General features: G+C 39.5%; 1 protein-coding gene across 1 annotated transcript in view; it reads right to left on the reverse strand.

The window, feature by feature from the left end:
* The window catches only part of ANKH (ANKH inorganic pyrophosphate transport regulator), a 107,784-nt gene that overhangs the window by 16,199 nt on the left and 73,009 nt on the right, over positions 1-18,576 (reverse strand). Inside the window, exons 7-8 of the mRNA XM_071553714.1 lie at positions 18,424-18,516; positions 14,828-14,923 (exon numbers count right to left, since the gene is read on the reverse strand). Of these exons, the coding sequence (XP_071409815.1) occupies positions 14,828-14,923; positions 18,424-18,516 (189 nt within the window). The remainder of the gene's footprint in view (positions 1-14,827; positions 14,924-18,423; positions 18,517-18,576) is intronic.

The raw sequence follows: 18,576 nt of genomic DNA on the forward strand, positions 1-18,576 counted from the left end.
ATCTTCCTTTTAGTTTAACACTTTTCTCCTTCCCCTTGCATTTCTCTGCATGTCTGCAAGGTTAAAAATAGAATAAATGGCTTGGGTAGGGTTACAGCTCTATCTTCATTTAATCTAATCAAGAGAAGAAGACTAAGCAGTGAAAGCCTCTGCAGAGCCAGCAATGCGCATGCATAGTGGCACTGCAGCTCCAGCTTGCAAACACAGCTGGCTGTTGGGTATTGAACCTGGCAATGCTGCTGAGGCTGGAGCACCTTAATGCTTTGGGAGTTAGGATTTTTCATGTGGAGTTCTAGCAACAGAGTTCATTTGCTTTTCTGTTGTCTTATGGTACGAGTGCAGCATGCTATTAAGGGATAGTTTTGTTAAAGCCTTTGTTCATTTAACTAGAACTTAACAGCAATGAATGCATTAAAAATGTAAGAAAAATGAAGGGATAAACAAGACAGCAGAATGCTACAGAGAATAAGCAGGTCTGTATAAAGACAGTAGTATTTATTATAGTGATGTTATCTCTGTATCAACGACAGTGACTTTAGTGTTTATGAAGGTGTTTTAATAATTTTAACTGATCTGGAGTGTTATGGTATGGGTAATGGTTCTATACTAGTAAAGTGTGAAGAACTTTACTAAATATGTCAATAACTTACAGCCCCATAAGAACACCAGTACAGCTGTACTAGATCAGATCAAAGCTCCAGCTGGATTAGTACTGCCTCCCTGCTAAAGGTCACTGGGAATTGCCAAAGGGAAGGGCACAAAAAGCAGGGCGAGTGTGGAGATGCCTTTTCCCTCTCTGCATGGTCTGAGCTGCTGGCAGTTCTGGCTTCAGGAGTTCAGTAACTGTGAGGCATCTTCAGCCCAGGCAGCATTATATTGTGCATGCAACTTACCTGATATTAGTGGTTTTTTCACTTGAGTTGTGCATTAAAAGAAGTAAAGTAAGTAAAAAAAACCCTCTCTTGTAGGAGGTGTGCTTACTTTAATGTGGAACCTGGCTATTCTCAGCTAACAAATTCAGTATCCAACTACATTAAAAAGTCAAAATTAAAAATTTCAGCTGTCGTCAAGCCTGAGAGAATTAACCAAACCTTTGATTCAGTAAACTATGGAATTGCTAGTGCTCAGTTCCACTTCTCTTTAATCTTTTAAGAATACTTAAGGCATTTGAGGCATTTGACTTTTACAAATGATTGCGATGAAAGATTGTCCATGAGATTTTGTTTTAGAGGCTGTATGTGTGAGTTTGAATGCTTCTTGTTTTGAAAACTAACAGTCTTTTCATAGGCCCTGTGTCTCCTGGAAGCTATTTCCATTTATTCTAGTTGCTGACAGGGATTACTAAACCTCAGAGACTCACTACATAATGCAATATAACACATAATGCTAACAAAGGCTATTGTCATGTGTACAGCAATCTGCAGGGTGCTAGACTGATTTGCTTTTTGGCACGTTTAGAAAGCTGCCTGTCTTTTGGGACATTCATTGATAAATATAAGGCACAAAAGAGTATTTCAGTGAGCTATAAACAACAGTACAGATTTGCTAGACTTCAGTGCAGTCTTCAGTTAAAAGAAACACTTCCAGATGACAGAGACATGGTATGACTCTATATTCTTCAGAAAGAAGCTATGGAATCAAAAATTGATGTTTTCAAAAACAGCTTAGACATAGACTCATGGAATAAGTCTGGAATAATAGATTTATCATGGAAAATGGTTAACCTGTTAAAGGTTATTCTGTGATGAAATGAAGTTCATATTTTATTCCTGCAAAAGTCTCTGCAGATATTTTGTATCATTTGTTAACTTGTTACATTTGCAGAAGTATGGCTGTCCAGGAGAGGTGTTTTACCTTCAAAACTTTGTTATATGTAGGTACTGAGAACTGTATTTTATCAAATTTAACTCATGTCTTGTTAATGACATGTCTATTCTCATTTATGCTACATTGTGCCCAGTGAAGGCAGAGAAAATCTAATTTACATCTTATTATGCATCTCAGATCTTTGGAATAGTATCAGTTAAATTTATCGCTTCTATTAATAGGGAACAATATGCCATAGGATTTTGCTTTTTGAACTGTGAAATAAACATATCAAAAAGTAGCCTAAGTCTTATGTAGTCAGATCTCCTGATTTGCCCAATATCTCCATGGCCTCCCTCTTTCTCAGAGACAGAATTTCCATAATTCTGTCTTCTTTCAGAGCTTGTACCACACAGGATGAACTGATCTCAAAGATACATTTTTCGAGTCAAGAGAATATTTTATTCTAACTTGCATCAGTGTAAAACGATAAATTTGTCACCTCTGTTCAACATCTTATTCTGCAAGATGTTGGGGAAAATTTTTTAATTTGTTAATGCTGTTTTTATGGCTGTTTCAAATCCATACCTTCATCAAGCTTGCAAATTTAGTTCTCTAAATGACTATGTAGGACCACTGGGACTTGTCACTCCAAAACTTAATCCAGCATCTTACCATTAAGAGGAAACTGCACTTTGCATTTTTATGATGACTAAAAGTAACAACAGTTTTTAACACTTAACTATTTACTAGTACTGAAACAACAGAAATAGTTAATAGTTACACTCCTTTTCAGATTACAGTTGAGGTGTGTTTCTGTGTTGAATATAGGTGTTCAACAGAATACAAAGTCCTAATACCTCCTAAAGCAAGCATGCCACCATGCAGTCTCTCAAGTAGTTGAACAACACAGAAAGCATTAAACAGGGTTCTTATGAAGGAAGGTGATGCAGCTACTCATCAATTTACACAAATAAAGGATTAGTGTTTTATTGTGGACCAAGAAATCAAAAAGTCTAGGTTTTATCATAAAGTCATTGTTCCCTGCTGACAGGAAATCATATGCCAGTTTACAATGAAAATAATCAAGTAAAAATTTTGTTGCCTTTAAAGATTAAAGGTGGGCTTTTTCAATTAGATTGAGGGGGGAAGGGGAGAGTTGGTTTGGTTTAGTTTTTTTTTTCTTTAAGCACACTGCTATAAAAAATCATAAAGTTCTTTGACAGCTGTGGAGGAGTTGTGGGGTATGAAACAACACTAGAGGCCAGCATTACTGCCTTGCTATAGAAGGTTGCTGTATACCATAGCCTGGTCCACACCAGAATGGACCTACAGAATTGTATGTTACCTTTTCTGTAAATCATGTCAGAGAGCAATCTTTGTACAGCCACCCCACTTTTGGCAGTTTTGAGGAATTTTTGATACACTGCAAACCCCCTAAATTCTTCATCCCAAACTGTTTGAGGCTTTGAGGTGCTAAAGGTTGCCTGTCTGATGCTCTGCTGAGATACATTATGATGTGTGTTGATGTTCCCTGTAACTAAGAGGGCAGAAAGTGAGTCCTTTTCTTGTGTGGCAAATGTAAGGTTTTCAGGAACAGACTGTACAAAGCCCCAGGGAACATGTCCTGACGTCACAGCTGATACTCCTTTGTGCCAAAGGCTGGACCTGATGAACTCCTGAGGCCTTTCCAACCTGAACAATTCTCTGATCCCGTGAAGCAAAAAGCCCCGGATCTGTGAGCAGTAAAAATGTCAGACCACAGATATATTTGAAAGCTATTTCTCATAATACCGATGACTTGAATCACAAGGACATTATAATGATTATCCCTCAGGCACATGTAAGTCAGTATAGATTTCTGTGAACTCTGTGTTCTGCAAAAGGGCTGTAAAGCTGAAATCAGCCATCATAAAATGTGTCAAGCAGCAGGGGGAGCAAAAGGAACCAGAGCCTGCCTGTGGAAACACTCCCTAATTTCCTATCTCCTCCTGAAATAATTGTTTTATACACTTTTAAGTCTCCCCCTGCCTGCCCTAACTTTCCTTACAGTTTGGGGTGACAGAGCACTATGTTCTCTAGAAATACAGCCAGGTCCAGCAGCTGCACAAATCACTGACACTCAGATAGCATTAACACACTGTAACATCTGCTTTCCCCCCAGCCGCGGCTGAAAGGCTGGGCTGGATCACTAAATTGTTTAAGGTAGTCATTATATCTCCCCATTGAATTATACTGCTTAATTTATTTTTACAGAAAGCAGGATATTTCACTAGGTACAGCTTGACTTCTAAAAAGCTCGAATAAACCAAAGCTGGCAGATCCCTGAGCTCTCTCCTTGAAATTGTCAGTGTCACAACTTAGTAATTTTCTTCTGTCCTGAGTTTTCTGCACCCCTTGCTGCTTCTTACTGTGATTATGGAGTTTGAGCAGAAACATGCTGCAGTGACAATTTTTGATGCTTCCTTTTCTGCTTGTTCCAGCCACTCACGCAGAATAGACCCTTTGTGTGAAACCTGAACAATGATGAAGGAGACATTAATCTCCACCTCACTGCAGCAAACAGAAAACCTTTGTTCCAGGACAAAGGCTCAGTGCAGTGCCATGGATGGGACAAGGTCCTTGTGAGGATTTCATAAAGTCTGTCTTTGGTGGTCCAGCATCTTCCTGAGCAAGCAGGAATGCTTCTATTCATGTCTGAAATAGTTTTTGTTGAAATTGGAACTAAACCTGACCTGGAAAAGGTAAAGAGCTTCTTGAGCTGATGTTTACCAACATGCCATTTTCCAATTGTTATTTCTGTGCCAGCAGCCTGAATATAAAAAAACTAACCTAGAAGTTCAGAGATGGGCAAAATCAAAGCAGTGAAAACAAATCACATCCTTCGGATGAGTGGTATTATTCTAAAATGTGTTCTTCGCACCCATATAATGTATGACAGTAAAATCAAACTAAAGGGAATTTAATCTTAAAAGTTAATACTGCTTTTTAAAAATATGAATATCCTAGATGGAATTTGTGAAATATCTTTAATACGATGAGGCTGTAATGAAACCATTGAAGTAAAATTTGAGAGTGTTGGGGAAATCTGCCCCTCTTTTTTATGTCCTTTCTTTGTGTACTCCCAAGAGATAAGGACACTGAACTCTGACACCCAGAATTTCAGATGCTGGCATGGTCAGAGCTGGGGTTGTGACCTCTGAGAGGGATCACTTTTTTGTCATGACATTTATTCCTATGGATTTTACTGTCTCTCAGTCCTATTATCCCATGACTTTAGGCAAGCCTAGTTGTAACCTTTGATAATAAAGCAACACAGAGATGCAAAATAAAGAGTCAATAAAAGACAGGAAAAAATGAAGGAACCTTGAACACAATTCAGTGGCCTTTTCAATGGCTTAAACTTCTGACACTGAATGTCACAGCTATATATGGTGGCAGCAAAACATGGTTCCTATATATATTTCCATTCATTTAGCTTTAAACTTGGCAGGGGGAGGGAACTACATAGAAGGCTAAATAATGCTATTCAGTACTTCAGTTCTAAAGAAAATACATTTTGTACTGTTTCTTAAAGCCAATTACTAGCCGTGACTAAGCTCTCCTTTCTTATAAAAAGGTATTCCTTAAAAAAAGCAACAAATACCAGGAATGAAGATATACTGCAGTAGCTCCTCGGAGCCGGAAGATCTTCAGAGGAAATTAATTGTCTCAAAAACAGAAAAGGAGACATTCTGGAAAGTTTCCTGTTGAGGAGAGCTGCAAGCATGACATTGGATGGGGTAGGATCTACTGCTGCTTTAACCTGGATGAACTGGACAATACACTGTAAAGCATGATTGCTCTAAATTATGTGGAAGGGGAATGAGGATAGGCAGTATTAATTTGCAATTTTACATTGTGTGAGGCCTTAAAAAAATTTAATTATTATTCAAACTCCAAAGTTCCACAGTCAGGCCTAACTTCTTAAGAAAACAAACATCCCTCCCACAAAAAGATCATATAACCTTGGTCAACTTCAGAAAACAACAAAGTCAGCCTAGGCAATGCAGTAACACAAGTCCCTTTAAGATAGTTGGCTCTTAAGCAATCTTCCATTTATAAATTCTAGTCCACTGGCTGGCAACTGGTCTGCTGGATGTACCATGCTGGCAAACTCTAGCTCATGTCCCAGGCCATGTTTGTTAAAACACAAGCATATCAAAAACTGGAAAGCATTATTGCCATCGCAAGTCATGTTACCTTTCTGATCCAGAATTCAAATTGGTGATTTCTACATAGTAATTTAGTCTGTGCAATATTACAGTCTGAGCACATGAACACCAATAAACTCACAGATTTCCTCATTTAAATGAAAGAAATCATCATGATGAATCCTCTTTTCCATGGTGTGGCACAGCTGTTTCTTCTAGTAAGGCAGAAATGCTACAGTAGCCAAATCCTCATGACAGAACAGATTAATGAGGTTTATAACTGGATGTCATATTGCATTCTCTTTTGCAGGAAAGATGTCAAGTATCTGAAATGCCAAGGAATTTAAAGTATGGCTTGTCCTTTTCAGACCCTGATGCCATTCCATTGACCATGAGGTAAAAATTTGTGAAAAAAATGAAGCTTTGTTAAACTTCAGTCCATTTGTACCTACTTGTTCAAGTGCCGTGCTCTTCTGCACCATCACTGCACAAAGACTACATCTTTGGCTCTCTCTCTAGCATTAAATACTGTCATATTTCACCACATCACCTCCAATACATCCCCTTTTCCTAATTCACAATATGGCCTTGGTGGGTCATCTTCAGAGTATCTGCTATCTGTCATCTGAGATGGGCAAGAGGGAAGGTTTCAGCATTGCATGTAGGTTAGATGTAAAGCACAGAGAGGAATGTCAAAATTAGGGATCTCAGACATCACCACTTGATCCTGATTTCCGTTTGTGAACTAAGAACCAGCATTAGCAGCCTGGAATGTATATAGCTATCAAAGCTATACAATTTGCAATAACTGGATGATTTTCTCTGGTAGCAACCCTCTCAGTATGCTGAAGAATACTGGTATCAGTCACAAAGAAACAGTTTTGGGGTTTTTTTCTTGTTCCCCTCTCCAGCATCTGAATCACTTTAAAGCATGAGGATAAGGGAGAAAGTACTTGGCTAAAGATCTTGTAGGTGAGAGCAGAAGAGGAATAATGGAGTAAAAGCTCAAACAGTTTCTTGCAGTGGTCAGAATTGCAAATCACTTTGCTCCACTCCAGACTGGTCTTTACCAAACTTAATCGAATGCCCACATAGAACCCTTCTGCTCTCTTTGCTCAAATGCATGAAGGTGAGGGATAAATTCTAGTATTTCTACATTTTGTTGTTACCTGAAAATCTAATACTGATTTCATAGTAGCAGTGGTAACTGATCTTATTTTCTTTGGGAAAGGAGAAAAACATTAACCGCATTTTTGTGAAAATATGTTCACATGTACTGCTTGTGGCAAACCTATTTTAAAATACTCCTTTGCATACCCTCTGGCTACAGTGAAGCTGCCTAAGGCATCTCAAAATTAATCTCAGGCCTGAATGCAATTTACTGTCTCTTGGCCTTGAAATAAGACCCTTCAAGTATTTCATCTTCAAAGTTGGAAATGAAGTGAAGTGCATGATACTTCTGTAGCTATTGCAGCTCGGTAAGTGCATTCATGGTGGTTACATGCCAGCCTGTGTGGGACTACTGACACCCAGGGGTCTGCCATGTAGCTGTTTCATGCTGTGGACTCCTCTTCTGCCTTCCAAAGGTTTCAGTGAAACAGGAACATGTTCCCTGCCTGGCATTTCCCTGCAAGGCTATTTCATTACCCTGAATACAAGCTGAGGATACTTAGTAACCCAGGAGTCAGTCTTCCTGCAGAGATGCAAAGAATTCTTTAATTTCTCTCCTTTAACTTCTCTTGATAGTTGCTTTATGTTTCATTGTTTAGCAGACAGTGTAGTTGAAAACAACAAATACATTGATGTATTCTGTATGTAAGAACTTTACACCAGATACTTTATCATGTGGAAAATGCACTACTTTGCAAGTGCAGAAAGGGATATGAAATGGTACATTTATTACACTGGAGGCTGAATATTTGAGAGAAATGGGCCTGTGAAAACTGTACAGTCTTTGGTGTTCCTCATGGGAAAAATCAGCTGCCAGACTGAAGGCTAGGAAATATGATTTGCTGAGTTCAACTGGAAATTAAACAACTATTGAATATAAAATGTTCGCACAGCATAAGGGAATAAGTCAGTAAGGCAATGCTATTGCACTAATATATTGAGTCGCTATGAATATTCTGTCTTCTCTCATGCAGGCTCCAATTTTATCTGTCAGCGCTATATTCATGTCACTGGCTGGTGGAGCCTTGCTGATCACCCAGACAGGAAGTCAGCAGCTGCCATCTGCACAGCAGTTCCTAGTTTGGCATAACCAAATCCAAAACAGAGAGCAAAAGCTCAGGCATCTGGAGCTGCCTTTTAAACAGGTAAGGCTTCTCAGCCTAAATAAAACATAGCTGTTTCTCTTCCAGAGTAGCTCTCTCTTACAGAATTAAGTAGGAAGAAGCAACTACTGAGTTCTATCTTCTGTACTTCTAATTTTTTCATACAAGGAATTTTCCCTGTTACACTGGCTCCCTTGTTCTTAATCAGGCTTCTCTTCTCACCTCCTAGGTGCTTGATGATTAATTATAGAACATAACCAAGGAGTTGATGACTGAGAATTAGGAAAATGATGGCATGGCTACAGTAAACTGTCATCAAATGGAATAAAATGGAACAAAGACTTTCCTCCTCCTCTCTTCAAGCTGAAACATCCCATCAAAGGGACTCAGCAAGAGAAACCCTGTTGACTCTGGAGCACTGCCTGCTGTTTTCAAACTGAGATGAGGTCCCTCTGCTACATCTTGCAAGTCTGTGGTCCCCAGCATCTGTCACTTTTTTAGCCATGGTTTGGGGGAAAAAAATGTGCAAGTGAACATGATAAAATTCTGCAGCTTAAATTTTCTGATCATTATAATATAAAACCCCTCGCTTAGAATGACACTTGGAATATGATTATACGCTTATCATATACATGTATTATACCTCAATATATGACATGAATATAACTGCCAAGTGATGATAGTTTATGCTACTGTGCTACAAGGCATCATCACTGGAGAGGTGACAAAATGTCTGCGTGCTGCTCTTCCTAAGGAACTGCTAATTTCCAGCAAATGAAAGAAACAACACTTGCCAACAGTAACTTCTTAAACTACAGATGCTCATCAGCAGGATCCCTTAGAAGCTCTTACTTTCTCCATCAAAAGAGTAAGTTATGAATTTAAATATTACATTCCATTCACAAAAAATGTAATGTTTATAGCGTATAAGGGATTGCCTAACAAATAATATAGAAAACAATATTCCAAGTATTATAAACATTTTAAAGTTATCATTAAACTCCTCAATTATGACCAGTATCACTGAGGAGTCAATAAACAAAACGTTACCATAAAGTAGGTGACATTTTGACATGTATTGAAACAAACATATTCCACTCTCAGAGTTAAGTATATAGGCATATAACTGACCAGCTGTCTGTTCCTATGTACATTAACTTTAAACTTTCATTGAGATTTAAATCTAATGCAGGTGACCTGTCATTTGAATTTGGTTACCACAACACAATGCACATCAATCTGTTCAGTTTAAAGTGTCTGAACCTTCACTTTAGTTGAAACTTTATTGCAATGTTGGGTTTTTTTAAAGGGATTTAAAGTTATTACTAGTTCGTTTGTAAAAAGTAAATCTGAAATTTTAAAGTCTTGCTTAAGTCACACACACATATATGAGTGTAAATGTGAAAGCTGTCTCTCGACTCTTTCAGTCGTTTGGAATAGAAAGGAATGAAAAATGATAGGGTAAATCTGAACATCTGAATTTCGTTTCTTAAGTGATGTCCACTTATAATTAAATGTAAGATAACATTCTACACAATTAGCTTCTCCTCTTAATCAGTCTGTTTATTCATGAAAACCGCTATCTTTTCCGTTTGTCCCTAACCATGTACTCATTTGAAAAAAAAAAGCAAAGCAGCACTGAAATTCCTTTTAAATAGCACTTGTGCTCTTACCCTTAGAGCTGGAAAGAGCTTTGAGCTGTTTCTAATAGAACACGTGTTAAAACAGAGAAGTACTGTGCAGCTCTCCTGCTGTACATTAACTTGGTGACAGATGGATGAACATCGTGTGGTGTGCACAGCATGTCACCCTGGCACCCTGAGCCTGTCTTATTGGTAAGGGAAAACCTGTTGTAATACACAAGATATAACACTCAAGATATAACTGGCCAGGTGTCTTGCTGACACTTTAGCTAAGAGGAAAAATGCATCTAATAGGAGCTGGTATTTGGAAGCACATCCCAAAAGCACTGTGGTCTCTCCCACCTGAGGCTGCTTGAAGACAAAGCTGAACCAAATTGCACAGTTCTCTAACTACTGCTGTAAGAACTGATTGCTCCTTCCCTGGTATAAACAAACAAGTAAGTACAGACTATTCTAGGTCACGTTTAGTGACAGTGAGCTAGGGAGCTTTCACAGTGCTCTCTCAGAAATTTTTGTTCTCTGGTCAGCATCCTATATGTTCCTTGTGCAGTGATCTTGGGTCAGCCACACTGAGCTGCCCATGCTTTTACCCCAGTGGCAGCTACTTAAAGAAGGGTGCTTGCACCTCATGTTGAGTAAGGCATCTCTTGCCTTCTAAAATGACTCTGAGACTTAAGCAGATGCGTATACTGCCAGTCTCCTCAGAGAGTTAAATGTCTCACTTTCCCTAGTGCTGCCTGCACAATCGATGGCTGGCTTCCAACTCGGGACACACAACTTCACCCACCTGCACAGGGTTTGCACACAGACATGTGCCTGAGGGCACGGCTGTGTGACCGCATGGAGTAGATTGCAATGGCTGCAGTGAAGAAGCTTGACCTCTCACAAAGGAGGCCTCTATTACTGTCATATAGCAGGCACTGACCACTGACATCGAATCAGCCTGCAAAGCCTTGCAGTTCCAAGGCAGATGACCAAACACCAATCACGTAGTTTCCAGGGAAGAGGATCTTAACTGACTGCAAGTTCTGTGTCATCACAGAAGACTTAAAAATAAGAGCTCAGCTGGAAAACGGAGAGAGAAAGGTAATTTGGCAGTATCTGTGCCCCACCACAGGCTGCCTTGGAAAACCTCTGAATTCTGCACCGTGGTGTCTGAGCTCAGAGACACTACTACTACTCTAAGAAAAAACCTTGCTAAAGCACAGCCTATTTGCTGTTGCTCCTGCTACGTATGGCAGGGTTCCATCGAGTAGTTTCCTCCTCTACACACAGCTCATGAGTAAGGGAATGCTCTCCTTGATAGAGGAAACCTTTGCTGCAATGAAGAATTGCAGCAATTTAGCTCCTAGACAAATTATTTTGGGATTTCTGCACTGGACTGAAGCTGTCACATCCCACCACCAAGGGGGTGTGTGCTACAAATGCACCACTTTTCTCTCATGAGTCTGTGTCTTCACTTGGTTTACAACTGTGCAGCAATCTTGGGGCTGATATGTAGGGTCACCTAGACAGGTCTAGCATTGAACCAAAATGTTGAATTCTTCAACATGCTCATCTGCAATAGCAGCAGCATTAGTATTTGGAGCAGTATCTCCACTTATATATGGAAATAAGCAGTTTTTCTGTGGTGCCTAATGTCAAATAATAGCAAACGGCACTATGCACACTCTTTAAGCTGCAAGTAAATTACCAAGCATGCCTTATTTTCTAAAATCAGAATGGCTTCTTAATTGTATGGGCAAAATTCTACAGCTGAGTCTCTTCTGTCTGCTATACTCATTTTACACACAGTTACACAGTCACAAAACAGGGCTGTAGGAAAGAATCACAGCTTACCTACAACCAAATCCATATCAATATGACTAATCACATCAGCTCTCATATATCAGGAGTCTAATGGCTTCTACTTATAGCCTTTAAATAAAACACCTTGTCTACATATTTTTCACTAGGCAATACAACTAATTCCCATTTTTGGAGGAAGCAGCTTTAATATCTCCCTGATGTTTCAAAGCCATGAGGCAGTACTTACAATCATACTTGACAGAACACATGTGCATGCTGTCCAGTTAGCCTGGGAAGGCTCAAGTGTAACCTTTCAGACCTCATAAAGTTTTAAGCAAACCAGAAAGTTGTGTTTCTTAACATAACTATGCCTTTTTTTCTACTCTGACCCAATACTGTCACCATCATCAATGGTGAAAAAGTGCTTCCTTCAATTGCAGTAGTAGATTTGAAGGTGTGACTGCTATGTGGAAGGAGGTAGAACATTTTTCTTCCCATTCTGTGAAAAAGTATGCCTTCAAAGACTGTAAGGTTTCCAGGATTTTACATTGGGAAGGTACTTCCTCACATGTCTGCTTGTGCTCAAAGTTTCACTGTTATTTTTTTCAGTGGTTAATGGCCTCCCTTTATCTTTAGATCTTCTGGAATCTTATAGATCATCCACTGGAAAATGCACTCACATGACATGTCTAAGTACTTGATTTGCTTTGTGTTATCAATCTGGGAGCCTGTTTCCCACTTTTCCACTGATGTGAAAGAACATGATGTCATCCCACTAGTCTGACTGCCATTTGCTGAAGTAGAGTCCCTGGATAAAAGCACAGCTATCACTGACGGCCATAGGAGCTCACCTGGCAACAACAGAAGCAAAGCTGAAGTCTAGCTCCTTAGAAACTGTGGCACATACTAACTTTAGTCATACCAACACCTACTGAGTTGGTGTGCTGAAGCATTTGCAGGCTCAGACCTTTGAATCAAACTGAATGTGTAGAGCTCATGTGTCTGTTTTCCCCCTCTGTCTGTTGACAAGCGATCCTAAGAATCTGTCACTAGGAGGCAAAAATAGAAACAGGACAGGAAAAGCTATGGATCTCAGAAGTGTTTCTGGAATTTCAGTGTGGATAAATCTCTCATGATGAGCTTATGGAAGAACTGCCCTTGAAGGTACTATGGAGAACTTTTGGAAAAAAAAATCCCATAAAGTCACAAATCAAAAGGGTAATGTAATTAAAAATTACTCTGCAGAGGATGGTGATGGTAATGTGAAAAGCTCATGATCTATCAGAACTCAAGTAAACTGATAAGTACCATGGGGGATTAAGAATATAGTCAGTTCAGAGAAAGAGCTGAGATTGAAATAGTATTCTCAGAACAATTTATAACAAGAAAAGCTTTCCTCTTCATCAGTCTGTAATAACACTGATAGAATTCAAGGGATGGGCTCAAACTGTAGAGAACATAACCTTGGACTGGCATAGGACAAGAAAACCTTAAGGTGTGTGATAACATGAGAGCCATGGAAAGCCTTCAGACAGTGGCCAATTCAGTGGAAGTGCACATCTGTCTCTGTTTCAGGGCACAGGAAACACAAGTTAGAGCAAGAGCTGCTGGTCTCTAAGCCACATGAAAAGAATTCAAGCTTAAGGACATTAAAAGACAGAAGAGCTGCCACATTGGCTCATGCAATTCTGTCTTTGATGGTGGCCAGTTGTACCTGTTTAGGTAAAAAGTATTAGGAAATAAAGAGCAGAAGCAGTATAATTCAACTATGAATGGATTGAGTCACTTCATTTTCAACTGTGAAATAAGATAGAGAGTACTGTATTCCATATTCGCAGGCTGTGGCAAGGGGGTGGGGATAGTTGCAAATACTTCAGACTTGTGTACTGTAAGGTTGCCTTTGACATAAATTAGTTTCTTTTCACACATAAGCCACATGCAACTCAGTCAAAAACGTTCTACACCAAAATGAAAGGGAGTAAGAAATTTTGTCATCCCTCTGTTACTCAACAGTAAATACGTGACTGTAGGGAGAAGAGAGTTACAAAGCAGCCAGCTACCCTGCGCAAAGTATGGAACACTGGGGAGAAAGAGAAAACCTGTCTGAGGTATGAACAAATTCAATTGTAGGACTTTGAGCATTGTATCCTAAAAAGCTGCTGCATTTCCCAATTACTTTTCTAGTGTTACAATGGATTTTTATTGTGAAAATTTTTTAAGTTCTCCTTTGCTTTTTCCTGCTAGTGCAGGTACTGAGGAGAGACGATGCTGTGGCCCCAAGCACTAACATAAATCCATCCTATCTAGAAACAGACATTGGATTCACCATGGTCATCTGCTCCATTGCAATTTTCTTCCAAAACTGTCTGCTTGTTGCTAAGAAGACTCATGCAGAAACAGTGTTCTTGGGGAACATGCACTATATGTATGTGTGTGCAAGCTGGTCATTTTGAAACACCACAGGTTCAGCAAAATTTCTCCATGACTGTCATCCCCATGCAGTGCTCCCCAGCATGGACAAGGCTCTAGATCCTTTTGTCAGTGTCAGCATGATCTCTGAGACTGCCTTTTTTAGTTAATTTTGAGAGCAAACCAACGAGAGAGAACCAACATGCATGGAAGTATCACCACATGAAAACCAGTGCCATGAGAGGTGGCAGGGAACAGCAACTGCAGGTTCAGCCCGTGCTGCCTTTCCCACTGTTTACAGTGAATGAAGGACACCCAGGGACGGGCCGCCATCCCAACGCATGTGACACAAATGCATTCTTTTGTTTTCCTGGCATACTGGTTACCAAAAATTTTGTTCATTCAAAAAAATAAAACAAAAATAGATGAAAAGAAATGCAGATCTCTGGTATCTTCTTGCATGTGGAGGCTGATTTGAAAAAGTAGTGAAAACAAAATTAAGTAACTCCAGCCTTTTAGATATCTAGCCTGAGTTAATGACAGCTGACTTTCTTAGTACTCCAGTCCTATGACCACATTCACTTCTCTAGATAAAAGGAACAGAGCCTCAGAAGAAAAGACAACTCACCTTTCTTGAACTGCTAGTACTTTTAGCATTAAGCAGAGGAAACAGTCTGGTTGAAATAAAAACCAGAGTTGAACAAAGATTTCTTACCGTTAAGGATAATGCCATGCAAACAAAAGTGAACTTCTTGATATGTGTCGCTGTGACGGTGCTGTTGGTGTTCACCAATTTATTGCTGGGGTTATTCTAGGATAAGAGAAAGAGATAGTGAGCATTAACTTGGCTCCAGACTACTGGGAGGCTGACAGGTCATGTGTTGGACCTGACTGTCTGTGCCTGTCCATGTCTGACTTTGCTTGTTTGCTTTATAACCTAGAGCTTTCTGAGTACTTTGTACCACTACAGAACATTTTCCACTTAAACTGACAGCAACTGCTGTCACTGAAGGGCTGTACTCTCCCTACTTTTCTACGGAGTAAGTCCTATTTAACAAATTCAGCTTTGAAAAAAGGGTGATAGCTCTTTCTAAGAAAACTCCACATGATTTTTTTAACCTGAATGTAAAATTTGTAGCATGTTTTCACAGGAAAAACAGGATTTCATTCCCTTTCACCCCAAATTGGTACCAAATCACCAATGCAAGTATCCTTGCTGTTCCAATTAGAAAAGTAGGTAATATAAACAAAGCTCCTGGAACAGCCAGCTCTGTTAATGCAGTTTAATGAACAGAACATAATTAGAACTATTAGATGTTCCACCTTGAGCATGGGCTCTGTACTCACATGGCAGTGAAGTTTTATTTAAAACAACAAAAGCCTTCTTCCAAATGTCTAATATAGCAAATGAAGTTGAAGATTTAAAATTGCCCTTGGGGACACATGAAAATGAACTAAATGGTCTGTGAAAGGAGAGGATGGGATATCAAAGCAGCACACCATTAGGAGCCCTGTAGCAAGAGGCTGTTGGGTCATCTGTTAACGGTTACCTCGAACCTGCTTGATATACACAAGTTTGTGCACCTGCAGATAAAACCTGTACTACATTTACACAACCTTGATGTAACTCAGTAGAACAGCAGTGTCTGTCACACGGTCAGCCTCCTTTACTGAGGTTACTTGTAAGAGAAATAGAACTGTTGCAAACACATCTTGGGGGATGACAAACTGAATGTGAGCTCTGTGAAGAGTGCATCATTTCACACACATTCAAGTGGTTGATGTAATTTTGCCATCTAAGGCTTTTGTTCTGATCAGTGCAGCAAATGCACTTTGATGGCCCCAACACTACTGCCTAAATACATGCTTGGAAGTTTGAGTGTATGAAGATGTCCACAGGCAACCCACACCCTAAAGCAGAAAGTCACTCCCACATGTGACCATTATAGAAATAGGTTAGGAAAACCCTCAGTAAACATATTTTCATGCACCTATTCCTATTAATTGTGTTTCTGGAGAAATACTTTGCTATTGTTAGCTTTTATATTTGTGAGGACAGGCCTTGCTTACATCACTCACCAGTGATTAAATGAACTTTTTGCTGAATGGCTCAACTTTCTATCAAGGCTAAAATAACAAAGAGGAAGGAAAGCACACCCAAATGAAGCCATCCAAAAGGGCTGCTAAGAAAAAGCATTTGTTCCTGCCTCATTGCTGCTATCTCTGCCCTTGTCCTACTCTGCCCTTTGCTCTAATTCTTGACCACATACTCTTTGTTCCTAACTCTTGCTCCCTATTCAGTTCTCAGAACTAAACACTATGCAGATTCTGGAGCAAAAAACATATGTATTCCCATCTAGTAATCAGATAAATAGCTTTTGCAAGTCTTCTCTGAATCAGGTGGCACAGTCCATTAGGAGTAATGGCATTATCATCACATAAAACAACATACAGAGCACAGAACTATGATATGACGGTTTTCTTTCAAAATGTCAGTAGCAACCCTTAACCTCAATGTACCTACTAGGCTATGAGCTTGCTCTGGACACAGAGTCTCATAGAAGACTGAACTAGGACCCTGCATCTCTTACAACTTTGAAGAGGGGTAATGATTTCCTTGTGAAGACAAGAGTCTGACTTCTTCAGTAGAGCCACTGAAGAGGGCCATACTATAAGGATCCCAAATCCCATCAGTCATGTGCTTCTGATGGTCACCAGCATTGCCAGCTTGAGTAACTGACAAAAGAAAATGGGAGTTGGAATGCATACACACTGTTTTGGCATCTGAAAACCACAATGGAGGCTTTAGAGGGTCCAGAAATAAAAAGTGTTTCTATCTGGACTCTTCTGAGAAAGCTTCAGCTTAAGGAAACAAAGCTTTTGAAAGGCACAGTGACACACACATGATGTATGGCTGAGGGAAAAGCAATTTTTCCAGCAATCTAAAAAAAACCCCAACGTGAGTTTCAGGTTTGGTATTTATTTTCTGAAAGGTACAGTAGAAGCATTTACATACATGGTTGCCAGGATGAGAAACCCTTTATACTGCTGCTACTTCACTTTGCACATTTTATTCCGAATTGCTCTTTAACATGGAACTAAAACTCTCATTATGCATTTTTTGAGAAATTATATGAACTACACCCATCAATACCTTACCCTAGTATTTTCTTACTCACATTTTTCCACAAGAGCCCTGTGAGAAACCTTTTCACTGAAATAAATGAACTGACAAATCATGGTCTAATCCGGTCACCACTACAGTTGTCAGCACATCTTCTACCAGCTAAATGAGACCTGAATTTAGGAGTCTTAATTGCTGTTACTATTGCTTGGTCCTAGAGCATTTGATTGTGGCTCATATCAAATGTGTTTCCTGTCCCAAACTATTTTTATCTTGCAGTTTATTGGGTTTGCATTCGCAGTTCCTTTTCAGAAACACGACCTCTGAGAAAGCCTGCATGTGGTATTTCATCCGACAGATCAATTTAGCTGTAACGCAGGCAGGTTAGCAGGCTATGACTGATTTGACTTTGCTTTGGTTTTAAATTCTCCTTGGAAACATGGAGGACAATATAAAACAGGGCTTGCTTCTGTTAAATACAGAGCAAGCAAACATATTTTTCATGAGTATTTGGAACCAGAAAGTTTAGTCGCTAATTGGTAAATAAAGGGAAGAAGAGGATCTGGCATTTGAATTCCAGAGTCACAGGGCAGGACTGTTCTTTGAACAACATATGGACTAGTGAGTACCAGTCCTAAATCAGAGCAAAAAAGAGACTGAGCAAAATTAATTTTTGTTAGATATTTACTCTCTGCTCAGTTCCAAGAACAGTCCTTGCATTCTTACATAGGTACATGATTTACCAATAAAATCTTCATAGCCTTGATCAGCTAAGTCAGTACTACCAAAAGAATGTATGTTATCTTTGTTATTGTCAGTCTGTGAAACACCCTTTGCTAAACATTAACATAAGCAAATGAACCCAAACCCACTTGAGAGATACCACAAAATCTGGAGCAGTGATGTCACTTTGTGAGAATCACTTCATTAGCTAAGTAACTACATCGTAGTGAGGACTTTTTAATCCTTAAAAATACAGCACTTATCTGTTCAAAAGGCAGCCTAATACTTTGTAACACAGAGCTAAGGTTAAAATCACAAATCAGACAACTCGAAGCCACCAAAACCCAAGTAATTTTAACTAGGATTTTAAAACACCCATCAGTGGAGCAACAGAGAGAAGAATGAGGACCACATATGCCAAAGCACACAAAGGTATCTATTACACCCCTAACAGGGACACTTACCTTGTCAAAAGCAGGGTACACTGCTCTGATCTCTGTCAGCCAGCCATACGGCATGTGTCCAACAGGGTATGTAGCTGTCAGAATCGCCACTGCCTACGAAGAGAGACAGAGAAGCAGGAACTTCAAATCTTGGAACACAAAAGTTAAACTAAC

The sequence above is a fragment of the Pithys albifrons genome, chromosome 4 (genome assembly GCF_047495875.1).
Source record: "Pithys albifrons albifrons isolate INPA30051 chromosome 4, PitAlb_v1, whole genome shotgun sequence".
NCBI classification, from domain to species: Eukaryota; Metazoa; Chordata; class Aves; order Passeriformes; family Thamnophilidae; genus Pithys; species Pithys albifrons.